Source organism: Mesoplodon densirostris, chromosome 18 (assembly GCF_025265405.1).
Source record: "Mesoplodon densirostris isolate mMesDen1 chromosome 18, mMesDen1 primary haplotype, whole genome shotgun sequence".
Lineage (NCBI taxonomy): Eukaryota > Metazoa > Chordata > Mammalia > Artiodactyla > Ziphiidae > Mesoplodon > Mesoplodon densirostris.
Genome location: NC_082678.1, coordinates 48,301,442 through 48,328,060, shown reverse-complemented (window position 1 = coordinate 48,328,060; position 26,619 = coordinate 48,301,442). Strand labels below are relative to the sequence as shown.

At 42.9% G+C, this 26,619-nt stretch overlaps 1 protein-coding gene across 2 annotated transcripts; it reads right to left on the bottom strand.

The window, feature by feature from the left end:
* Positions 1-26,600, bottom strand: CRK (CRK proto-oncogene, adaptor protein). 2 transcript variants are annotated; one of them, XM_060080761.1, is made up of 3 exons: positions 26,226-26,600; positions 14,834-15,369; positions 1-2,626 (listed from the first exon to the last, which is right to left on the bottom strand). In XM_060080761.1, the coding sequence occupies exons 1-3, from the start codon at positions 26,464-26,466 to the stop codon at positions 2,489-2,491; spliced, it is 915 nt and encodes a 304-aa protein (XP_059936744.1). In that variant the 5' UTR covers positions 26,467-26,600; the 3' UTR covers positions 1-2,488. The 2 variants fall into 2 exon arrangements, with proteins under 2 accessions (XP_059936744.1, XP_059936745.1); XM_060080762.1 differs by having other exon boundaries at positions 2,533-2,626; positions 15,004-15,369.
* Positions 26,601-26,619: the final 19 nt, after the last annotated feature.

The following is a 26,619-nucleotide window of genomic DNA, read 5'->3' as shown; positions in this document are numbered from 1 at the left end:
CATTTGGCCATATTTTTATTTACTACATATACTATAAACATATACAATACATGCTACCAAAAAAAACATTTTTTTAAAAATTTAACTGTCAAGAAAGTGTATAGTGTTATAATACAATGGCACATGTTCATATTTTATTTCAAATTGGTTTGCTTATCACCCATTTCAAACCATTAACAGTGAAATGTTACTTAAGGATAATTAAAAATTATCTATTTGCATTATTAACAATAAACAATTCCAACAAATTAATAAGAATTAATCATGTCAAATATTAGTATCCAAAAAACGGGCTTTTGCAGAAATTATTATATAAAATATAGCAGCCAATTTCAGTTTATTTTGCTCTATGATAATGTACATATGCACTTAAATAGGATTCTAGCATTTGCTTTTGGAAGATACTTTTAACAAGTCCTTTGATTTCTTAAGGTCCAACAACCGCCACACCCAGCCAAATCTAATCCAACAGTTCATGTAATGGCTTTGGACAACCGATCATTGAGAAATTCTTATGATTTGGGTAGAGTTGCATGTTCCACCAATATTACATAGGATGAAAAGAGACATTACAAGCCAATATCAAAATTGAAGCAAAAGAAAATACAAATATTCAAATCAGTTGTGACAAAGCTTTTCTACAAATATTTTAAATGTCATACTTTTAGGAAACCAAGATTTAATGTGTATTTGGATTTTACAGTGTCTATGCTCTAACTGAAAATTTAACAGAGTAGTCAGATGGAATTAAGTCTAGTATTGCAAATCTGTCCATTCAACATTATTGAGCACCCACTATGTGCATAGCACTGTGCTAACATTTTAAAAGTCGAGTATTAAGGTCCTTATCAAGCATTACCTTAGTGTGAGGTAAAAATATATTAAATTAGCGTCAACTCATTAGTTTCCTTGTGGTAATGTATGTAATCCTGTGCCAGCTGGCTTCCCTGTGCCATATGATGAGCTTCTGCACAACCCTCATTCACTCACGCAAGTATCTGTACACCAACTGTGCCAGGCATTGTGCTAGTCACTGGGATACCATGATTTGGCATATGTTCAATGAACGCAAATTAATCTTAACCTATGCAAAACAATTGGAAAGCTACATTACTTTTCTAAAATGAGGCCCAAAGCAAAAAACAAGGTGTTTCTATTGGTCATATCACACCACAGACCAGTAAGTGCCTCTAGACTGCAAACTAACTTTGAAAGTTTCATACTGTAGTCTAAATAGCCTAGATTATTTCTGGTCTTAAAAGTCAATTCTTTGGAGCACCTGACCCCATATAAACCATTCCATACTTAAAAGGGTTTGTAAACTAAACTTGAACACAAAGAAAAAGAGCCCCAAATGAAGGCAGTTTATAATGTAATGTACTTCAAGCACTATTCTGGCCATATGAAATTAATAATACATAAGTAATTCATGATTGGTTCAAACATTTTTCAAACCACTAACCCTATCCCCAAACTCATGTCATTTTAACTTGACTTTTATACAAGTTGTACATAAAGCAAAGGGCAGAATTTGGCCCCCCAACCATCTACGGAATATTCTAAGTGATTGGTCCTTCCACTCTACACACAAGCGACGAATTCCAGAGTCCCCTGATAGGATACTGGCCCTCAGGAGAATGGCCCTGCTGGACCCCATGAGCCAGGAGTCTATTTCGCTGTGGTAGCAATGTGAACCCACTATGACCCCTTGAGGGACGGCAGAGAGCTGGGAGTTCGGCTGTCCACGCAGTGACTCCAACACTGGCTTAAAGCTACGCACTGAATAACGTGCTCTGCACACCCTGCTTATCATCTGGAATGAAAACAACACTCGTCTTGAGGATCAACCCATTTGTAGGTTTGGGGAAAAAGAATTACAAGGCTTGAAAGAACCCCAAGAAAAAGTATGAAGCACTGACTGGGAAGGAAGACAAATGCCTCTTGTAGTGTCCTCAGAATTCTCAGGATTTGAACTGTCAGAATGAGTCATACAATGGTCATGTTGTATAAATGAAAATGCATTCCCACTGGGTACTATCACACGGTGCAGGATGATTTCATGGGGGTGGAAGGGAACAGTCTATTGCCATTTGATAGCATAATTTCAGAATGAAAATAAAACCATTGAATACATCAGGGTAAGCAGTGTGCAACACTTCTCTCCTGTCCATCAGTTTTCCACAGGTTGATTTGTATTGCCCGAGAGAAAGAAGGCAAGATACCTATCCCTTCAGATACACTCAGGCAACGTTGCTACCATCTAAAATTGCCAATTCAAAAGTTAACACACTAGCCCTCCAGTTTCGTACCCTGAATATGGTAAATAAGACTAGGGATGGAGTAGTTCAGTCTAAAAGAGATCACAGGTAACAGAATGCTTATATAAACTAGACTGCTTTGACATCTGTAAGAAAATTGTATAGATGGCAATTGGAAAAAAAAAAAAGATTGTTCCCATCTGTGAGCAAAACTGTTTGTTGAGCTATACTCAGCTGAAGTCCTCATCGGGATTCTGTTGATCCAGCAGACGGACATGTGTGAATGGGAAGTGACCTCGTTTGCCATTACACTCCCCTTCCCACTGACCACTCACATTAATCTTCGTAACCTTTACCAGCTCACCGACCTGCAGGAGGAGAATAAGGACAACACTTTATTTCCAGTTATGAATGCAAGCTGAAAAACTCCATTCCTGGTTAGCCATACCCTGCCCACGTGATTGCTCTAGGGCTGATATCACAGAAATGGCTATTCACTGCCTCCCAAGCCCCAGCCACCAGACCGATTACTTGTGGTTAATGCAGGCAGGAGGAAGAAGTGATTTTAGCAGTGCAGAAAAACACAGAGTACAGAAGATAGAAGGGATCTTAAAACATGATTAGAAATCTCAAGTGTCTCTGGAGGAGCAACCCTACCTAGAATGATCTAGTATTCCTTATCTTTGTACCCACTACTCTTAGCTTCCTGCCTGACCCACACTGGCCCTCCCATCCCTGGCATATAGCAGCACAAACCCCCAGCCCACTCTCGTACACATATCCTGGCCTGCTGCTGCTTGTAGAGCAAAAGGCAATCATGGGAAGCATACTTCATTTGGTCCCAGAAAATGAAGTTCTCATCACCTTCCTACCAAGGCAAGGATTTTCCCACTTGAGCAAGTACGGGCCAAGACTCCAAATTCCATCAGCTCCCTGAAAGACCCCACCTTCTTCAGCAAGTTTTACTTGGCAGAGGCCACTGCCGGCCAGTCCCCCCACTCCCACCGCACCATGTACTGACAGACCTTGTTGCTCCCTCAATGCCACTTGGTACTTGTTCATTAACAATAAGGGGACATCACGTTTTTGCTGTTACAAAAAGCTTCCTGTTGCAACATCAGATATTTTTGACAATCTAGGATATACCTCTATCTTATTATGAATCTTAAGACAAGGTCAGTCTGATGAATGGATTCATCCTGTAGCAAAGTATTTAACAATGGTGAGGTAAGTCCCCAAATGTCACTGGACTAAAGAACTTTATGACTATCCTTTAATTATGAACATCTGAGTTTTTTGTTTTTTGTTTTTTTTTTTCTTTTTTTTTTTTTCTTTTTGCGGTATGCGGGCCTCTCACTGTTGTGGCCTCTCCCGTTGCGGAGCACAGGCTCCGGATGCGCAGGCCCAGCGGCCATGGCTCACGGGCCCAGCCGCTCCGCGGCATATGGGATCCTCCCAGACCGGGGCACGAACCCGTATCCCCTGCATCGGCAGGCGGACTCTCAACCACTGCGCCACCAGGGAGGCCCTGAACATCTGAGTTTTGAGCAGGCAAGTTGTTTCTAAACATTACTGTACATTTGGTTTTATTAAATTAATAACTACTACATATTTAACTTTCATAAAGTACTATAGAGAGCATTTTATATAAGTTATTTTCTAATAATCATTATACCCCTATAAGACAGGAATTGTTTTCATTTTACATACGAGAAACTGAGGTTCAGAGCAATTACATATTATACCTGAGGTCACAAAGCCAATGACAGGGCTGAGATTTGAGGCCAGAAGTACCTGGCTCCCAAGCCCATTTATGTTTTTTCTGCTATACCAAGAACGTTCAAATTATGCTCCCACAGCCCTGGGGGTTCCTTCCCTAAGAATGCAGGCCAACTACTGGCCAAAGCCAACCCAAGTCTAGGCCGGGGCCTTCTCTAAAACCAGCTTGATCTCACTCACAGAGGAAACACGTTGCCTACTGGCCAGTCTACAATTTCCTAAAGAATTATCTGAAAACCGTAGAGGCCTAAAGTGGTTGTGGGGGTCGTAAGATGCTGAGAAAAGGAAGACGGAAACCATCGGATATTAGAGAGACAAGGGATAAGACACAAGTGTGAGAAAAAGCAGCACCTTGATTTGTTGATAGTGAAGGCCAATGGTATAAGGGGAGGAGAGGGGAAAATGATATGGCATGTACATCTTTCCAAACAGATCCAGTTCCTATAGGCTGCTAGCACCAGGTTCTGTTTATTCCCAGCAATCTTCCAATTCATTTCCTGACATCTGAGCAGGCCAACTATGACAAGCAAAAATTTTCAAACAGTCTTTGAAGAGAGGAAGCCCGGAGCATCAAGTGAAAATTTCCTTGGTAGTAAAAACAATCTAAAAGATTTCTTCCTATATCCCCAATTCTAGTTCTCAGACTATCTCACTTGTTCTCTTCTTTTTAAAGTCCTTGGGACTTCCCTGGTGGTCCAGTGGTTAAGAATCCGCCTTCCAGTGCAAGGGATGCGGGTTCAATCGCTGATTGGGGAACTAAGATCCCATATGCCGCAGGGCAACTAAGCCCGCGCGCCACAAATACTGAGCCCACAGGCCACAACTAGAGAGAAGCCCCCACGTTGCAATTAAGACACCGCGTGCCGCAATGAAAGAGCCCGAGTGCTGCAACTGAGACCCAATGCAGCCAAATAAATTTTTTTTAAAAAGTGCGAGGGAAAGAGTATGAAAAAAAATAATAATAAAATAAAATTCTTGCAGTGTTGCAAGAAGTTAGCCTCTACATAAACTCCATAATGTGACTATTCCTTAGTGAATTTTCCTTGTTTCTGAACTGTCAACTGCCTTTGACTCCCCACTCTTCACACATCCACACACACAACACGTTACTGGAGTAACTGCCCGTGTGCTGCCAGCCCCTCGCTATGATACAGTAAATTATATCAAGTGCAGCACTCCCACCGCTGTTTTTGTTATTTATTTGTACTATGTGTTAAAACACTCATGTCATACTAAAGTGCTATTCAGGTAGCTGGACCCAGAATAATACAAGTCCCTGACCTTAAGAAAGAAAAAAACATTTGAGGGAATGTGTTTGCTCATGTCAAAAATCTAAATTTCCACTCATGTTAGATTCCCCTCCAGATGGGGATGAAAGGGTCAGTTTCTTTCAAGAAGCTGGTTTAATGACATCCCAGCTGTCATATGTGAATCCATCATTTTACTGATATTAAAAACACACCCAAGGGACATGAGGGAACATTCTGGAGTGCTGAAAATGTTCTATACTTTCATCTGGGTGGTTGTCACATAGGTATATATACATGTAAACTCACTGAGCTATATACTTATATACTGAGGATTGGTACGTTCTACCAAATGATTTCATATCTAAATAAAAAAGTGAAAAGAAAAGAATGTTTGTTATGTTTTATCCAGCTTGTCTAGGTGTTTCGTAAAAGATGGTTCTTCAGGATACATCCTTAAGCCCACCATTGTACTTGATACCAAAATCGAGGTTTAAACACCTCTCTTTTACTGTAAGATTGCCATTATTCTTAAGCATTCAAAGTGTTGTCTCAAATCACATCCCAAAGAGCTCTAAGTGACGGGTAGGTAGAAATGTGGACCACCTTGCTGTTAATCAGTACCACAAAACCACACCAGCTTCCCCACAAACAGGGCAAAACCTGCTGATCTGCCCTCTGGCCTTTCTTCCTTCAGAGCTCGAAGGGAGAAACGAGTCGGGGTTCCCATACGGCAAGATGTTACTGGGGGGATGAATGAAGTGCAAATTAGTCCTTTGGACAACATCAGGGTCTGACATCATATAACATCTCTGATGTATACACTCTCTTGGTTCTACCCTACAGAGAAGGGCTCAGGAAAAGCACACCATCTTCTAGAATCCAAAATCCTTTTTTACAGTTGCTTAGGTTCTTGGCAGAGAAGTCCAACCACCACAGGGTGGGAAAAAAAAGCTGTGTCATGACTCTGAAACGATTCTGACTTTTAAATGGATAAAAGAAGAAAGCTGTAAGTGGTTAAGAGGCTAACTAACCTGCCCAAAGCGGCTCTGAAGTACAAGTACTTTGAGGAAGACCTTATTAAAATTAAATACCCTATGTATAATACCCTATGCGTTCTTTCTTCCAAAATATTCAAAGCACATAGGGACTCTTGGGGTCAAGAACAGACAAGTCCCAAAGGCAACATGACTCTCCTTTAGAACACATGAGGCCCTCGAGCTCCAAGAGGGTGGAAGAAAGGGTAGCTGTCGAGCCTGGGGCTGAGTGCAGGAGGCGATGGGGCAGTCTAGGCACATGGTGCTCCACTAAGTCCAGGTCTTTCTCCAAGTCAGATGTGACACCATAATTTGTGCTCCTCTTCCCGTTAAGCAACAACACTCTGAAGCAGAATTCCCCAATGCCAGACCAAGGGATGCATATAGGTTTGAAGCTTGGTGTACTACTTCAAAGACAAAGAAAGCAAAACTGAATACTTGCCCCAGAAATGTTACAATTTTAAGACACAAAGGAATGTACTAATCAGTGAGTGCAGTAATAACTTAGTTCTAACACTACTGATTTCAAAATTCAAGTTATATAGATGGAAAAAAAAATCCTCATCTGCATGCTAATGAAAAAGAAAGAACTTATAAAGGACCTAAAGCACTATGAAGCAGTTAACCTCTCCTTTCATGAGGCAGACCTCACTAACACCTTGTAAAGGAGAGACAGTGATGATTCTTTCACCACCAAGGTACTATTTTAGTGTCCAGTCAGTTCCTAGCCTCTCAACCATATACCACATCCTCAGGAGCAAGTGCGCAAGTAAATTATGGCACCATCTGTAAAGAGGACTGAATGTGGTTACTTCAGTTTCTTCACTCCCAGGTAACTTGAGGAACACACTGGTTTCTTCCCTAGCTCTGTGTAGTTCCCAAGGTCAATCATGATCTTGGTCCAGATTAGTCAAACCTAGAATTGATCTACAAGCCAAAAAAAAAAAAGAATTGATCTAGGAGCAAAAGATTACCCAGTTCACCTTCACCAGTGAGTTCCAGTGATAATGAAAAAGAAATTGGAGCCCAAATGGCATTAAACAGGAGACATCAGGGAGCTGTGTGACCTAGTCAGCTGGTGTAACCCCAGGTGACTGCTTTTCTAGTTTGCCTTCTAACATGAAAGGCATCAACAGTTGCCAACGTTCCTTTGATCCAGATTTGCTGCATGATTCCAGTGAGCTCAGGGCAGGAAACACACATAACTTCATATAAATAAAACCAGGGAAACCAAGTACAGAGATGGAGTACAGGGACCTTGTTTTCAAATATTTTCAAACATACCAAGAACACATTTAGTAAATATTTCAAGATTTGACTGAAGGAGGAAAAAAAGGTAAGAAAACTACAGCAATCTAAGACAGGGGTCAGCGAACTATGGCCCATAAGCCACAACCAGCTTGCTGCCCCCTCTGTAAACAGTTTTATTGGAACACAGCAAGCTCATTTGTTGTTTTTCTACGACTGCTTTCTAGCTGCAATGGCAAAATGACAGAGGCCAGATGGCCTATAAAGTCCTTTACAGAAAGAAAAAGTCTGCAGACCCCTGATCTAAGGAATAGGTGATATTTAGGGTCCATCTAAAATCTTTCAAATCAGTGAAGACAAAGTGACGACAATTCAGTCTTAATGATTCACTTGCCTCAGAGATGGACTGAAATGGGCATGGCTCATATTGGTGGAAAGTTGCAGGTCTTTGAGATTTAACTGGTAGGTAGGCTTCCTGGTGTAGAGCAAAAGCACCACACTGAAGACAGGTCTTACCCTGATTCTAGTCCAAGTCAGAAAAGATTTTCTATAGTTCAACAACTGATAATGACTGCAACTAGGTTCCCCATCCCCTTGGTGAGAGGTGGGGAGATGACCACATACAGCAGGTACATTTTAGCTCAACATAAAGAATTTTCTAAGAACTAGTCCAGTGAACTAGACCTGAGGTTCCCAAACTGTACAGTGTCAGAGTCACTGCAGCAAATTCAGAGGGGTGCCACCAAGTATTTTAAATTTTTGAGGGAAACACAGCAACATTTCTTATGCCATGTGAACTACCAGCTCGAGGCAGTTAAAAATTTTGACATCAGATTATACTACATCCCTTTCAAAGATGTCATATCTTTGTAGAGCTGGGTTTTGGCAGTTGCTATGATAAAAATCAAGTACCTCATGAAAATAAGTGTAGAATAGGAAATGAAGGTGGCAATGTTCCATATGGTCCCAAGGTTTGAGAAACTAAGGTGTACACATCTCATTAGTTAAATAACTGAAGTTATTTTATTAAAACAAAAATATTATTTTCTTCCAATTATTTTTATTATTTTTTCAAGTGGGTACTATGTTATTAAGATATAAGTATTTAAGCTGTTTGAACCTACTGACTTAATAAATGGAACTGTTAAGTATTTCATTTGGCCTGGAACATTGTAAAATATTACTGAAACACTATGGGTTCTATGATCCAAGAAAGTTTGGAACCTCTAGACTTCACTGTTGTGGATGATACAGAGCTCCCCAAAAGTAGAGATAATTCAAATACATGTTTAAAATCATCTGGGGGCGGAGGGGCAGAGAGATAGGGATACAGGATTAAGAAGGTACAAACTATTATGTACAAAACAAGCTACAAGGGGGACTTCCCTGGCAGTCCAGTGGTTGGTACTCTGCATTTCCACTGCAGTGGGTGCGGGTTCAATCCCTGGTCGGGGAGCTAAGATCTCACATACCATGCGGCGTGGCCAAAAAAACCAAAAAAACAACAAACAAACAAAAAACAAAAATAAACTATCAAAAAATAAAAAATAAAATAAAATAAGCTACAAGGATATATTTACAACACAGATAACATAGCCAATATTTTCTAATAACTATAAATGGAGTATAACCTTTAAAAATTGTGAATCACTATGTTATACACCTGTAACTTACATGATATGGTACATCAACTATACTTTAATTTAAAAAATTATTTTAATTTATCTCTAAGGATACCAGAGGGCCTGCCTTCAATGTCCAAGAAGCTGGATTAGTTACTTCCAAACTCTGTTCCCATTGAGATACTGTAATCTGAAATGAAGAAGTCCAAAAAGGATAGAAGGAGAGGGAAAGCAGACAACTGTCTCAATGAACAATACAGAAATCTACAGCTACAATTCCAGAAAAAGACAAACTGAACACAGCCAAGACTTGTCACTCAGGTTCTTATACTTTCTAATCTCATTTTTTCTCTCTGGATCACAGGGAATATTAAGGTCTTCACTCCGCTTTTCCATACATAGGTCAAAAGGCCTAAATAACTTAGGTTTCACAGAGTTCCACATGGGGAGATGTAGAGTTGATGTAGTCACTGCTGCATATAATCAGGGACCCAAAGCACTTTACACCGTCCCTTATCTGTGCCCTGAAGGACAGGTCCATGCCTAAGTCCACCTGAGAAGCTCCTTGGTTACGCAGAAGTCTTATAATACCAAAGGCAAGATGCCAGAAAGTGGAAGTTACATGATTAGTACATTTAAAGATAATGGGGGGGCTTCCCTGGAGGCACAGTGGTTAAGAATCCACCTGCCAATGCAGGGGACACGGGTTCGAGCCCTGGTCTGGGAAGATCCCACATGCCGTGGAGCAACTAAGCCCGTGCGCCACAACTACTGAGCCTGTGCTCTAGGGCCCACGAGCCACAACTACTGAGCCCACGTGTCACAACTACTGAGCCTGTGCTCTAGAGCCTGCGAGCCACAACTACTGAGCCCACGTGCCACAACTACCAAAGCCTCCGTGCCTAGAGCCCGTGCTCCGCAACAAGAGAAGCCACCACAATGAGAAGCCTGTGCACCACCACGAGGACCCAATGCAGCCATAAATAAATAAACAAATAAATATTTAAAATAAATAAATAAATAAAAATAAAGATAATGTCAGGGGGGCTTCCCTAGTGGAGCAGTGGTTAAGAATCCGCCTGCCAATGCAAGGGACAGGGTTCGATCCCTGGTCCAGGAAGATCCCACATGCCGCGGAGCAACTAAGCCCATGTGCCACAACTACTGAGCCTGTGCTCTAGAGCCCGTGAGCCACAACTACTGAGCCCACATGCCAGAAGCCACTGCAAGGAGAAGCTTGCACACCACAATGAAGAGTAGCCCCTGCTCACTGCAACCAGAGAAAGCCCACGTGCAGCAAGGAAGACCCAATGCAGCCAAAAATAAATAAATAAATAAATTTATTAAAAAAGATAATGTGAGGGACTTCCTTGTTGGTCCAGTGGTTAAGAATCCGCCTTGCAATGCAGGAGACGCCAGTTAGATCCCTGGTCAGGGAACTAAGATCCCACATGCCACAGGGCAATTAAGCCTGAGCGCCACAACTAGAGAGCCTGAGTGCTGCAACTACAGAGCCCACGTGCTCTGGAGCCCACACGCCACAACTAGAGAAAAGCCCGCACGCCTCAACGAAGATCTCGTGTGCCACAATTAAGACCCAATGCAGCCAAAAAATAAATAAATATTAAAAAAAAGAAAAAAAGATAATGTGATTATTCTGGACAGTCTACAGAGGCATAAAATAAACTTTAACACCTGCAATTTACAAGATAAATTCACTATTCAAGCTCCCATGGAGCCAGAAGCATGAAACAAAAACCGATCAAATCAAAATGTTAGATCAGCAGCAGAGCAACTAAGCCCGTGCGCCACAACTACTGAGCCTGTGCTCTAGAGCCCGCGTGCTGCAACTACTGAAGCCCATGCACCTAGAGCCCCGGCTCTGCAACAAGAGAAGCCACCACAATGAGAAGCCCGTGCACCATAATGAAGAGTAGCCCCTGCTCGCCACAACTAGAGAAAGCCTGTAAGCAGCAACGAAGACCCAACGTAGCCAGAAAAAAATAAAAATAAAAAATAAACTTCCATTTCTTAAAAAAAAAAAAAAAACTTAGATCAAATCTAAGATCAAAAAGATAAAAGGTGCCTCTGCACTGTTCTAGTGTTACTTCCAGTGTTTCTCCTTCAAAACACTCAGCATATCTACATTTGTTTAAAATCCGTCTTCATTATAAGCTCCGGATGGAACAGATGGTGTCTTCCTGGTTCAGTTATATTCCCCCAGAATTACAGTGGGCAGAGGAATACCCCTACTTTGGTTGTTAGCTAGAATTAATCCCTTCTTTCCAACAGGCTTCATTCCTACTAGAGAAATCTGATGGGTAGGAAAAGAGGAAATAGGCATTAACTTATATTCTACTGGAGGACTCTGTTCCAGCAAATATACCATGCAGGAAACATCCATCTGTAAGATGAGGACAGGTGGATCTTGAACAATTTTTTAAATTTATTTTTTTAAGTACAGAAACCCTCTGTACTTAAAAAATCTTAGAGAGACCCTGATATATAACACAGTAAAAAACAGAGTTGCTTTGACTAAAAGCAAGAGAGGGAACCCAGAACCTTGCATCCTCAGCTACCTCCTGCGAAATGTTAGGGCACTGTGGAGCAGTCTGAACCCTATTATGTCTAGGGTTCTGCCCAATTCTAAAATGCAATGATTCTAATTTATCATGTTCAAGTTAACTGTAAGACTCCACTAAAACGTGCCTAACTCATCTACAGATCTAAATTTATAGTGGGTCAAATATAGCAATGAATGTTTTTCTTATCAGAATGCTACAGTCAGAAAGCCAGAGTCTCCTAATCTTACCTCCTAGCCTCATCTCAATAGGGATGAGGCATCAGCTCCTGTGAAAAACCAGAGATGGGAAAGGAAAACTGCCTCCCTGCATAGAGAATACAAGAAGATATGCTGTCAGTGAAACTATACAAAACTTACACTGAGGAGGGCAGCAGCACTGTTCTAAAACAAAAAGAATCACAGATTGAATCTGGGTACGGTTGCAAAGGCACCAAGGTAGATCTGGGTTCCTCATATCTCTACCTCGAACTAGTTTAAACAACCCATTCGATTTGTCTCAACATAAGTTTTTTCATACAACGAATAAGGATATCTAAGGTCTTTTCCAGCTCTAGATTTCTATGATGCTAAACTATCATCATGTTTTTTTAAGTACATACAGTGTTTTAAAGCTATTATTTGGGGTATTTGTTCTAACTTGAAAGAAGCTATCTTCATCAATCAACATATATGGCTCAAAACTAATGTCCAAAAAAAGAAAACTTACTGAAATCATAAACTAGTCTTCCACTTTAGTTTTTATTTCGTAAGATTTAGGTTTCACAGTAGCAGAACAGCTCAACCATCTTTGAGCACTAAAGCCTCTAATCAAGGCAGGTATCATTCAAAACAATTCAGGTGGGACTTCTCTGGTGGTGCAGTGGTTAAGAATCCACCTGACAATGCAGGGGACACGGGTTCGATCCCTGGTCCGGGAAGATCCCACGTGCCGCAGAGTGACTAAGCCTGTGCGCCACAACTACTGAGCCTGAGCTCTACAGCCTGCGTGCCACAACTACTGAAGCCCACGCACCTAGAGCCCATGCTCTGAAACAAGAGAAGCCACCGCAATGAGAAGCCCGCACACCACAACAAAGAGTAGCCCCGCTTGCCACAACGAGAGAAAGCCTGCGTGCAGCAACAAAGACCCAACGCAGCCCAAAAAATTAATTAATTAATTAATTTAAAAAACAAAAAACAATTCTGGTAATTCCCTGGTGGTCCAGTGGTTAGGACTTGGTGCTTTCACTGCAGTGGGCCCGGGTTCAATCCCTGGTCGAGGAACTAAGATCCTGCAAGCCACACAGTGCAGCCAAAAGACAAAACAAAACAAAACAATTCTCTTTGAGAAAGGAATTGCAAATGAAAGCAAAATTAATGTGATAACTATTCTCTACTGGGTGTCAGCTGGCTTGTTCCAAGAATGCTATTTTCACACTCCAGCCCAGTGCTAACAGAGTCTGCAATAAATGTCAAGTCACAACTGTCACGTGCACAGCACCGTGTTGGTTGTTGCCATCATCTGAACTTCAATGAAAACATGAGGCTAGAAACTTTTCCTTACCCTCCAAACTCTAAGTGGGAAAAAGTGGTGTGACCTAGACAACATACATTTCATTTCTCATCAAAACCAGGACACAATTCTTTTAAGTCACAACATGATCTCTTAAAAACACACATTTTTCAGTCAAACCTGTAAGACCTAACTAACCCAAAGTCCTTTGCATCCATTATTCAGAATGTAAAAGAAAAATTTCAAATCCAGTAACATCAGAGACTACTTCAAATAAATTCCAGCTCACTGTACAGGCTAATACTCCCACTTAAAGGGCAGCTCCCCCGCCTCAGTGTATAAACATGACCCAAAGGAAACAAAATTTAGAGATTTCAGTTTACAAGAATATACTTTTGCACCTTCTCTGCTAACTTGTGCTCACAAAACTTCAGCCTGTGCTTATGAAATTTAGCTACTTACATTCAAGTTACCATATCTGAAAGGCTCTGAAAGATGGAAAAGCATGCTACTTCTACACTAGCTTTTATGCTGAACTAGCTCTGCATAACTCAGAAAGGAAGAAGAAAAGAAGGGAGGGAGGGAAGGAGAAAGAGAGGAGATAAGGGACAAAGCTGTAAGTGCTAAAGACAGGAATAAATACAATGCAATGGTTGGCGAGAGGAGATGGGCTACCAAGGATAACTATTCACCCGTAAAAGGCAAAACTTTATTCCTCAGGAGGAACTGGCTTCTTGTCTATAAAATGCATTAAACAGAGGGCTTCCCTGGTGGCGCAGTGGTTGAGAGTCCGCCTGCCGATGCAGGGGACACGGGTTCGTGCCCCGGTCCAGGAAGATCCCACATGCCGAGGAGCGACTGGGCCTGTGAGCCATGGCCGCTGAGCCTGCGCGTCGGGAGCCTGTGCTCCGCAACGGGAGAGGCCACAACAGTGAGAGGCCTGCGTACCACCAAAAAAATAAAAAAAGCATTAAATAACAAAGACCAAGTAAACCTGCTGCTCCTGGGAATTAATACTTTTGAGTATGTATCTCTTCATACCTATACACTTTACTGTTCCTCCTGAATTACTTGATGAATACAATCAATCAATGGTAAGAAACCCCATACCCCCTAAAGTAAAAACATTTTTGTAAGAAAATTAGTTTAAGTATTTTGATAGACACCACTTATTGTACTCAAATCTGTGTGAGCCCATCTTGTTTTAGATAATGATAAACAGAAAGAAAGAAACAGATTAGAACATAGAAGATGAGAAAAAATATTTTAGGTTAATTCCTGTGAATTCAGGTAGTATTATTAAAGTAGTCAAAGTATGGTTTAGTAGATCAATCAGAACATTCAGTTATACAGTTTTAAGCTTACTCATTCCAAAATAGGTTTTCTATAAAAAAGAGAAAACCCAACATTAAATGCCAAAATCAGTACTTAATGGTAAAGTACCATTCGACATCTATAACATCACAATGCTGTTGCTTGTATTCAGCATTCCTACAAAGCTCTAAGAGGTCTGAAAGGGAGACCCTGTAGCAGATCTCTTCTTTCTACATTTTGCACATTATGTACCTCCAAAGCCAAGGCTGTCTTGTCGTAGGCATTAGGGACTCGCTTCTGGATTACCCTGGCATAAATGGGCCCATTCTGGAGGTTAGGGAGCGGAGTGTTGACGCTGGGTTGGGCATAGGGCCCGGGCTCCGGCCCACCCAGTGGCTGTGGGTGGGAACCCTCCTGGTTACCTCCAATCAGAGCCGATACTGAGGCGGAGGCAGGTCTATACTTCTCGACGTAAGGGACTGGAATCATCCCCCTCTTGCCTTCGCTGTCCTCCGCATTCCACCACTGCTCTTCAGGCTTATCCCGGATTCTCAGGATGTCTCCTTTCTTAAAGGGAAGATCTTCCTCATCATTCCCATTAAAGTCAAAGAGGGCTCGTACATACTCTGCCTCCTCCTGCCTGAGAATCACTCCACTACCCTGCCTGGATCTGGAAACTGGTTCTATCAATGTTGTAGTGTCCAAATAGTGTATTTTGTAGAATTCCAGTAAAGCAGGCAATGAATCAAATTCTTGATCTCCTATTCGGAGTCTGGAGGGGCTCACCCCTGGAAAAAAACAGAGCAGGGTATTATTTAAAGATATATTATACTGGAGATGCAATGTAGATTTTAAGCATTTCCCAAACACGTTTAGTCAATATTTAATCAGAAAGAAAGAAAAAAACAAACAAACAAAAACCTGTCTAGAATAAATAACTGCTTCTCCTAATAGTAAACTAAAATCATACTTTGTAGCTCAAACATTCCCTGGGAAGAAAGATGCCTATCACCATCTGCAGCAGAGTCAGAAGGCTATGACAGACCAACCATGCCAGTCATGACATGCTCTCATACTGGATCAAAGACAGAGCAACATGGAGACTTCCCGTTCATTCTTCCCAAGTGTTCTGTTGCTATTCCATTTACAGGGTACAAACGGTTCAAGGCTGTGTCACAATCTTCTTTTCAACCTCAGGAAATGTAGCAAGCTCTCCTTTTTCATAAAAGTCACAGCAGCTATCCCAGGAAGAGGTGGGGAGAGCTTGGTATCTACCCCAGGATCATACATTCGTACCTTCACATCTAGAATGTACAATTCCTAATAAGAAAAAGTTTTAGACTATCTTTTTAATCTACAATTAATGACCTCAATCTCACTTCTGACAACTAAAAACTAAGAAGCTAACTGCTTGAAAATCAACTTACAAGATCTTCACTTAAATAAAACATGGAAACTGGACTGTTCCCTTAGAAACAAACAGGTCTTGAAAAAAGGTAAACAAGGATGCTCAGGAAAATAAAGAAGTGTTAAAATCCTCAAACTGATGACACACTGAGGGTCCAAGAGAAAGGACATATTAGGAATGCTTAAAATTCACATAACACAAAGATGTGTGAGGCCTTTGACACAGGGCATACTTTAAACTGGTTCCCTCCCTATCCTGAGATTCTAGAATTGAAGGATAATAAATGAATGTATTTTGCTTCAAATAAGAAACAAAGTTTCTAATGAGGAATACAAACCTTTAACTTGCACTCTGCTAAGCACCCAAAATATCATTATCTTAATTGGATTCTTTACTATTTGGTTTTCTGATAAAGGAATGCATAGCTCTACAGAACACTGCTTCTCATGGAGTTTATTTTTTTACCTTTTTTTAAATTTTTTTTTTTTTTTTTGCGGTACGCGGGCCTCTCACTGTTGCTGCCTCTCCCGTTGCGGAGCACAGGCTCCGGACGCGCAGGCTCAGCGGCTATGGCTCACGGGCCCAGTCGCTCCGCGGCATGTGGGATCTTCCTGGACCGGGGCACGAACCCGTGTCCCCTGCATCGGCAGGCGGACTCTCAACCACTGCGCCATCAGGAAAGCCCTGGAGTTTATTTTTTAATCAGCCTTAACCCTGCCACAGGATACTCTTATAATTCACTGAGTTACAACCTCCCAGGTTTTTTGTTTGTTTGTTTGTTTTGCGGTACGCGGGCCTCTCACTGCTGTGGTCTCTCCCACTGTGGAGCACGGGCTCCGGACGCGCAGGCTCAGCGGCCATGGCTCACGGGCCCAGCCGCTCCGCGGCATGTGGGATCTTCCAGGACCGGGGCACGAACCCGTGTTCCCTGCATCGGCAGGCGGACTCTCAACCACTGCGCCACCAGGGAAGCCCCCAGGTTTTTTATATAGGTATATATATACACACGTCATAAATACATTTTTATAACTAGATTACTATAATTTTATACCTTGCCCCTTTTCCTACTATAAAATAAAAATGTTTTACTTTATACAATATTCTATTATATAATATTTATATAATAAAAATTTCCCCATATTCTTCAAGAATATGACTTTTAATGGCTATAAAATATTCCCAACTTTTCACTATTGCAAACAATGCTGTTATGAGTGTTTTTGTTCTGGTCTACTAATGAACATTTTTATTACTTCCTTATGATAAACTCCTTGAAATGCAATTGCTGGATCAAAGGGTAAGAACATTAAGGTTTAGGGACTTCCCCGGCGATCTAGTGGTTGAGACTTCACCTTCCAATGCAGGGGGTTCGGGTTCGATCCCAGGTTGGGGAGCTAAGATCCCACATGCATACCAAAAAACCAGAACATAAAACAGAAGCAATACTGTAACAAATTCAATAAAGACTTTAAAACTGGTCCACATCAAAAAGAAAAAAACAAAACAAAACAAAACATTAAGAACATGAAGGTTGGACTTCCCTGGTGGCACAGTGGTTAAGAATCTACCTGCCAACACAGGGGACATGGGTTTGAGGCCTGGTCCGGGAAGATCCCACACGCCACGGAGCAACTAAGCCAGCACGCCACAACTACTGAGCCTGCGCTCTAGAGCGCACGTGCCGCACCTACTGAGCCCACAGGCAGCACCTACTGAAGCCCGTGCGCCTAGAGCCCATGCTCCTCAATGAGAAGCCACCGCAATGAGAAGCCCACACACCACAATGAAGAGTAGCCCCTGCTCACCGCAATTAGGGAAAGCCTGCCTCACCGCAGCAGCGAAGACCCAACGCAGCCAAAATAAATAAAGTTTAAAAAAATAATAATAATAATACTAAGGTTTACGTTGCCAAACTGTCCTCCAAGAAGTTTGATAGTTTTACACTCCCACCAGTAGTTTATGAGTTCCCATTTCCCCCATATCCTTGCCAAACAGCAGGGATATCTCTTCTTAAATATTATCTTTGATTGTTTGATGTTTTTCATGTTTATTGACTATTTGTACTTCTTTTGTGAAAGTTACTTGTTCGATTCCTTTGTTAAGGGAAACAGCCAATCTACCCTCTCCACTCCTATTAAGACTAGCCCACCCATCTAAAACCCTTTGCTATTAATGCTGTGAAACAGGAACACTGTGGTAGCCCAGCTGTCTAAATCACTTCACCACTCTAAAAAAAAATGAGACCAAATTATTTTGTTCAATGTTAGAAGAAAACACTTCTTCCAGAAAGACCAGAAAAAGTACATTTAAAAACTTTGGAAGTTAATCAAAAGTCCTCAATACAGAATGAGTACTGATGAGTGCCTTCTCTTTTCACCCAAATGAAAGAAAGATCAAGACACTGAGAGGACAGATGCACATTTCTTATATTGCAAAAGTCCATCTGTGGAATTCATGGCTGTAAACTAAAACAAGTTAATAGCCCACATTCAATAATGTTGGCTGTCTCTCCAACTCAAGATGTTGAAATACATGCCCAAACCCAGGATTGTCCATCTACGGCAAACACTCATCAGACACCAGCATAATGCAACCCAATAGTTCCAAGTTCAGGACTGGAGAGATGATTTTGGTAATGACCATACCAGAGCATGGTGGTGCTATATTCTGGAGTTTCTCTTCACTAAAGCGGATCACTGATGGGCAATTATTCCTATTCAAGTCTGGTAAACGAGATGCATGGCTATCTCACCTATCACCGCTAGGCTATAGTGAACTTTCAGGTCTGTGGAACTATGTTAAGAACAGGGTCAGGGGCTTCCCTGGTGGCGCAGTGGTTGAGAGTCCGCCTGCTGATGCAGGGGACACGGGTTCGTGCCCCGGTCCAGGAAGATCCCACATGCCGCGGAGCGGCTGGGCCCGTGAGCCATGGCCGCTGAGCCTGCGCGTCCGCAGCCTGTGCTCCACAACGGGAGAGGCCACAACAGTGAGAGGCCCGCGTAATGCAAAAAAAAAAAACAAAAAACAAACAAAAAAAAAAAAGAACAGGGTCAGTGTGAGCTCCAAGAAGTCCTACTTAGCACTGCCTGGTCAAGAAAGCCTCCAGGGCAAAGTGGTAGGGAGAACCTTCACACCAGCAGAGCACCCCGGCTTAGAAAATGGTCCTGATGACACCTGGGAAGAAAAGCTCCCTTGCTAGAATTTACCCAACTACATTCCAAGGTACAACAGCTAATATGGTTTTCACTAGTCACCTTTTTGGGACAGTGGTTGGCAGACTGTACGTGCTTATTAAGTGTTAGATATTATCCTTTTTTAAAAATATTTTTATTTACTTATTTATTTATTTACTTACTTATTTATTTTGGCTGCACTGAGTCTTAGTTGTGGCACGCTGGATCTTAGTTGCAGCATGTGGGATCTAGTTCCCCAACCGGGGATTAAACCCGGGCCCCCTGCATTGGGGGCATGGAGTCTTACCCACTGGACCACCAGGGAAGTCCCATGTTAGATATTATTCTTAATGAACATAACTCTGAAGTGAGGAAAAGTTAAATCAAGATCTGTTCCCAGCTTTGAGAAACTCACAGTGTAGTTGGGGATACAAGCATACGCAGTGTGGTTAGTAAGCAAGGAGTGTAGCAGCATGTCTTAGGAAGACATTATTTTTTTCCCCTGGCTTTCACTTCCAACTGGAGACATGCTCTTACAAAAAATAGTGGCAACAACAAATTATGTTCTAAGATACAACAAAATCACAATAAAAGAGCAGCTCTTTCTGTCCCTGAACAGTTTTTTTCTTTTTTGGCCACACTGTGCGGCTTGGGGGTCTTAGTTCCCCGACCAGGGATCACACCAGGGATCGAACCCAGGCCCCCAGCTGTGAACGCTCCGAGTCCTAACCACTGGACCGTCAGGGAAGTCCCCTGAATGCTTCTAAGGTACTCTTTTCATTCCAAGATGGCAACTACTCCCTTTCATTCACTGTTATGGTTTCTCCGATTACTGTACTATCCCAAGTGAAATGTGTTTTGGTTTTTTTTTGGGGGGGTGGGATAGGGTTTAGAAGAACAAATAAGACCACTAAGCCAAGTCCCTTAAAAAGATCAGTATGAGAATTCTGAAAACAAAAACTGTCAGTTCATCTGCCAGAAAGGCAGCAAGTTGGTTCAATTCACTTCTTGCTCAAATGCTTCATGATATGAACTGGGCCCACTATTTTTTTTTGTTTGATTTTTGCTTGGCAATTCCAACAGACACAAAAATACAAGGAAAACACCAAGTGAAAATTTACCTATAAATTCTTTACCTTTCCTTTCTTTAAAAAAAGGTATATATATATATATATTTTGGCCACGCCAAGAGGCTTATGGGATCTTGGTTCCCCAACCAGGGATCAAACCCAGGCCCAGGGCAATGAAAGCATGGAGTCCTAACCACTGGACTGCCAAGGAATTCCCTCTTTTCCTATTCTAACAACACTATAATTATTCCATAGAGGAATACCTGTTTTTGCATACTGCTGCAGCAGTTAGAGTTAGATGTATGGGGCGATCAAGCTTCACTAATCCAGAAGAGAAGGAGGGGGAACAGAACATACATAAGCCCCAGATAAGCCCAAACCTCACCACAGCTATGCATTCTGGTTCCTTTTCCCTAGTTCATCTCCTTCCAACCACAAACAGCCAAAGGCAGGAAATAGAAGGGCGGGAAAGGAAGGAGATACAGTCAGTCAGTCTAGAGAACAGAACAACAGAGTTCTCATAGCTGGGACTTGGAAAACCTCACTGACTTGTTCTACATTAAACCTGTGCTGGATTCTGAATGTGCAGTTATGAACACAATCAGAAATCAAAATCAATGCAGTCAGAAGTATCTTTTAACCAAAAGAGTTGTACATGCTCAACTCATTACTTCTAAGCATTTCAGCCCTCAAGTTACATCAGTTTTTACAAGACCACTCTCTGGAGGTTTTATGAAGAACACCCAAGAGCTCTGTGGGCTAAACAGGCCAGGTCACTTCTGGCATGGGCACCACCACAGTGGCTCCATCACCAGCCTCTCAGTCTCACAGCACTTCCTCTTTCCTTTCCTCTTTAATTCTCATTCCCTCTTTCTCCTCTGCCTAAGCTATTTACAGAGGCTGCTTAAGCACTCTCGCTACCTGTCCAATACAAAGGGCTAATAAGGCCACTGACTTCCACCTGAGAAAGTATACTGAAAAAAAAAAAATGTCATGAAGAACCTAGGGGCAAGATGGGAATAAAGACACAGACCTACTAGAGAATGGACTTGAGGATACGGGGACGGGAAAGGGTAAGCTAGGTCAAAGTGAGAGAGTGGCATGGACATATATACACTACCAAACGTAAAATAGATAGCTAGTGGAAAGCAGCTGCATAGCACAGGGAGATCAGCTTGGTGCTCTGTGACCACCTAGAGGGGTAGGATAGGGAGGGTGGAAGGGAGGGAGACACAAGAGGGAAGAGATATGGGAACATATGTATATGTATAACTGATTCACTTTGTTATAAAGCAGAAACCAACACAACAATGTAAAGCAATTATACGCCAATAAAGATGTTAAAAAAAAAAAAGAAAGTATACTGAAGACATATCAAGATGTACGGTTTCCTAAGCAAATAGAACTTCCTAAAAATGGTGGATGTCAGCATGGTATACTTTGCAGATTCAGACTGACTAGGTTTGATGAATTCTATCTCTGCTATTTCTTAGCTATATTAGCTGTTATTTAACTTCTCACAGGGCCTAGTTCCTAACTAATAAAGTTCCTGAAAGTAGCTGGTATATTATAGGTGCCCAATAAAAAGCAAATCAGTTTAACACACACCCCCAAACCTCCGAATTCCTTTAGAAATTTTCAATTCATCCCCAAATCCAGAGTCTGCTGCACTGTTTCCCAGAGAAGCTTCCACAGAATCTCAAGATGCTTCTCAAAAAGTTCCGTGGTCAAATTGGTTTGAAAGACCCAGTATCCAATACCTGCCTCTCTTAGAGTCGTAATTTCACATGAGCATAGTAAAGGCTTGGAGAAGTTCTGCAGTAAATAAACCCACCTCCTTTTACCAAGGAATTTTTTTTTTTTTTTGGTCTAAAACCTTTAAGTAACTCACTGAAGAACTTCTCCAGAACCAATGAATGGAGGGATACTCTGATATTAAAGAGCAAATTATGAGGACCAGATTTGAGAACTACAAAGATGAGGTAAACAAATGAAACAGATGCTGAAGGTACAAAAAGGCAGCGGTAAATAACGGGCAGTCCCCTAAGATCTCCAGAAGTGGCTTGGCCCAGCACCACCTTGAAGAGGCAGTACACACAGTTATCACCCTAGCTTCTACCCCCCACCCCCCAAACGAGGCAAGTTCTTATGCTCCACTCACCCACTAGAGCAACAGGTGGGAGGCTCTGGGTCAAGAAGGCGACGGCAGGCGCCATCCTATTTCCATGTACTGGATCCAACGTTCCTTCACGCTTCTTGATGCACCCCACCCCCCTCCACCCAGCACTTACTCCTTCAGACATGCTGTAAGCCTCTCAAAGCTGAGAACAGTTTTCCACCTTGCTTCAACTCTTCCCTCTCAACCACATAGATTAATATACCTAATGCTTACTGAGCACTTACTATAGGCCAGTTCCATTCCTAATACACTAAAACTCACTGAATCCTCGAAACAACCCTATGAGGTCAGTATCACTATTTCCCCTCTTTCACAGATAAGGAAACTGCAGCAGAGAGAAGTTAAAGAACCTGCCCAAAGTTATATGAGTAGTAAGCAGCAGGTAAGGAAGGTTCAAACCCAGGCTTCAGAGCACAAGCTTAGAACTACTTTCCCTACTCATATTTACTCAGTTTTATTGATTGTCTACGGGACAAGGTCTAGTAAAACCTCATGTTCCAAGAGGAAAAAACGAGTGGATCCATCAATGATTGCAAAGTCTTCCCAAGAGGTACAGCTGACAGAGTATGACCAGTAGACATGACCAAGCCCTGTCCTATGGCCCTGGGGCACAGTCTGGTCACTTCCAGGCAATGGCAGCACTGGTAGCCTGTGGGAGCTAAACGCTTAAGTTAAAAACAGGTTCACTGGTGGGGACTTCCCTGGTGGTCCAGTGGTTAAGACTCCACGCTCCCAATGCAGGGGGCCCGGGTTCGATCCCTGGTCAGGTTAGATCCCACATGCCACAACTAAAGATCCTGCATGCCGCAAGACCCAGCGCAGCCAAAGAAATAAATAAATTAAATATTCTGAAAAACAAAACAAAAAAACACCAAACAGGTTCACTGGAAAAGGTTGAGAATACCTGGTCTATTTTGTCCCTATGCCTCTAAAATCTATATCTAGGCCATTCCATACAAATTCATCCTCTACATTATCTCTACAAAATACACTATATAATCCTAAACAAAAAGCTCATTTCCCATATTCAATCTGCTAAATAAGGTTATTAAAAGCCTCTTTGTCACCAACTTCAGATAGCAGATGTGTATTCTCTGAACACTAAAGCCAGTTTCTTCTTGTCATTCTTTCCTTTTGGTCTTTAAACAGAACCTGGGACCCAGGGCAGAGACAAAAGTGTTGAGTCCTCAAAGTGCACTGTGGGATCTCAAAAGAAAACTAGCTTTGACAGAAAGGAGTACAGTGTAATAGTGTCAGCTTTAGGTCACAATTCCTAGGTTCAAATTCTGGCTCAGTCATTTACTAGCTGTGTGACTTTGGGCAATTTACTTTATCTCTGACTCTCAGTTTCCTCATCTATAAAATGGAAATATTTTAATAAGTGGGGATCATAGTACTTTCCTCACTAGATTGTTATAGACAGTAAATGAGACAAGGCACATAAAGTATTCAGCAAAGTGCCTGGCATAGAATAACCAGTCAATAAATGTTAGCTATTAATATTGTATATGCCTTTCTAAAATTCAAGAAATTCTTCTGTGTGGTTTCAAAAGAAAAAGAGCTGGATGGGGAGAGGGAGAACAAAGACTAAGTAGTTTTTATAAAGACAGCAACTGAATTAATTGCCCTATGTGGAAAATAGGGTACACAGCAGAAAGAAAAATGACCACAATGCCCATGAACTTTCCACACCCCATGCACAAACTTTAGCAATCCTCACCTTCTCTCTTGGGCCAAGAATCTGACCTCATATCTGTTATGAAAAGGTGGAGCTCAATATTAAGGTAAGAGCTGAGATTAAAGTTGTAACACCAAGATGTGGGGAAAGCTCAAATAAAACTGCCTGCTGCTATTTCCACATTCTGCAACCAACAAAACACATACACAAACAAAATGTTGAGAATTGAGTTTCAGGGGCCGTTTGCTATCATGTCACTGCACAGTAATGCAAAACCCTAGACACCATGAAGGTGGTAAAAAGTAGAACATATTTGATTTAGTGTAAATACAAAAATATTCCCGTCTCATGTTATAATGCTATTAAACCAACCAGACTGAGAAAGACCTCAGATAACTGTGGGCTTAAATATCCCCACGCTTGGGACTTCCCTGGTGGCGCAGTGGTTGAGTATCCGCCTGCCAATGCAGGGGACATGGGTTTGAGCTCTGATCTGGGAAGATCTCACATGCTGCAGAGCAGCTAAGTCCGTGCGCCACAACTACTGAGCCTGCGCTCTAGAACCAGTGAGACACAACTACTGAGCCTGCGTGCCACAACTACTGAAGCCCGCATGCCTAGAGCTGGTGCTCCGCAATGAGAAGCCACCGCAATGAGAAGCCCGTGCACCGCAACGAAGAGTAGCCCCTGCTCACCGCAACTAGAGAAAGCCCGCACACAGCAACGAAGAACCAACACACCCAAAAATAAACAAACAAATAAATTTATTAAAAAGAAAAACAAAGTTAAGAAAAAATATCCCCATTCTCTTTTTTAAATTGGTACGTGTTAACAACAAAGAGACTACTCCATCTCCCCATTTCTGGCCAGAGTGTATAAATCTAAATTAGGACTCTCCTAAAAGGGCAAGTCTGCAAAGGCTGGTTCAGGAGCCTCCTAATTCACAGATTGGCCTGGATCTCGTCTCAGCTGGTCAGGACGAAACTGCTTCAACTTGCGAACAGTGAGAAGGTGCTAAGACTCTTGGTGCTGTTACACAGATAATAGCAACCTCAGAATTACTCTGTACCTCACAAATCTCAAGTACTAAGTGCCCAAATCTCCTTAATACTCCCCAAACAACTCCAATGGCATGGGTAAGAGAGTCACATCTCAATCTTTGGTAAGGAAGATCCGGTACAGATAAATTAAATTCTCAGAGAATCAGCTCAGCAGGGTCTGTTCCCAACATCTAGAAAGACTCAGGCCACAGCCCTCAAAGTTACTGAACAAGGAGAGGCCCTGGAGTACAAGACAGACAATGTTGAGGTCCAAGAAAAAAATGAAGCTCCATTCATTTTCAGGGAAGGGATTGTCTCCACTGTCTTATTTCTGAATTATTTCCTGAAAAAAAAATCTTTCCTCCACTAATCGCTTTGAAAACTAGAAGCCCCTCATTGTGGAGGGCAGTCTCTGGACGCTAAGATCTCTTGAACACAGTCAGCCGGTCATCAGCTTATTCGGGCTGGTCACAGAGGCCTTTCTTTTATAACCAAGGCACTTAGCTCACCACCTTCGTCCTCCGCGGGGGAAGAGGACGGTAAAAGTATTTTGGAAAAATGCCCAAGAAAGGAAAAAGCTGACCGGTTTCCTGAGGGTGTCTCCATCCCTCCCGGCCAGTATGCGGTGACTTCCTACCAAAGGCCACCAGGGGAGTATGGCCAAACCCGGCTCTCCAACACTGCAGGAAATGTTTCAAGCCTAAAAAGCCACTTGTAGGATTATCGGATTCATTCCGGGCACCGCTGCCAAGTGATGCCCCCGCAATGCCAACATCCCCCTCAGCTCTTTTGTCCCCACGTTGCTCGGCCCTGCTCGGGCGCTAGCCCCACCCTGGGGCCGAAGCAGTTCCCCTTCCCCTGGGCTGTCCTCCCAAGTCACACCCAGAGGCCTGGGTCAGCGGCTCCTCCTCCCACACACACTCCCGCTCGTCCGTGGGAGCGAGCCCCGGCAGCTGGCTGTCCCCCCGGCCACGGTCACTCCGGCCCTCTGCCTACGTCCCTCGTGGGGGTCAGCTCTCGAGGAGCAGCCGGCCAGGCTGGGGAGTTACGCGGCCCTCACCCCCGCCCGGGGCCTCCCGTCCCGTCCGTCCCTCACCGGGCGGAGGCTGGGCGGGCGACGGTGGCACCGGCGGGCGCGGGCCGCTGCTGTTGATGATGTAGTGGGAGACGCGCGAGTTCTCGGAGACGCTGAGCACATAGTCCCCGGGGCTGGTGCTCGAGTCCCGCACCAGGAACACCCCGTGCCGCTGGCCCTGCAACAGCGCCACCGCCTCCTGCCGACTCAGCCGCCCCCAGTACCAGCTACTCCGCTCCTCCGAGTCGAAGTTGCCCGCCATTGCCGCCTCCACGCCTACACGCTGGGCCGCCGCCGCCGCGCGCGCCCCTCCAGCCCCGGCGCCCGCCGCCCAGCGGACCGGCTCGGGTCTCAGCCTCACAGCAGCGCCCGAAATGGCGGCGGAGGCCGCGGGCCTTCCCCACCGGAAATGACG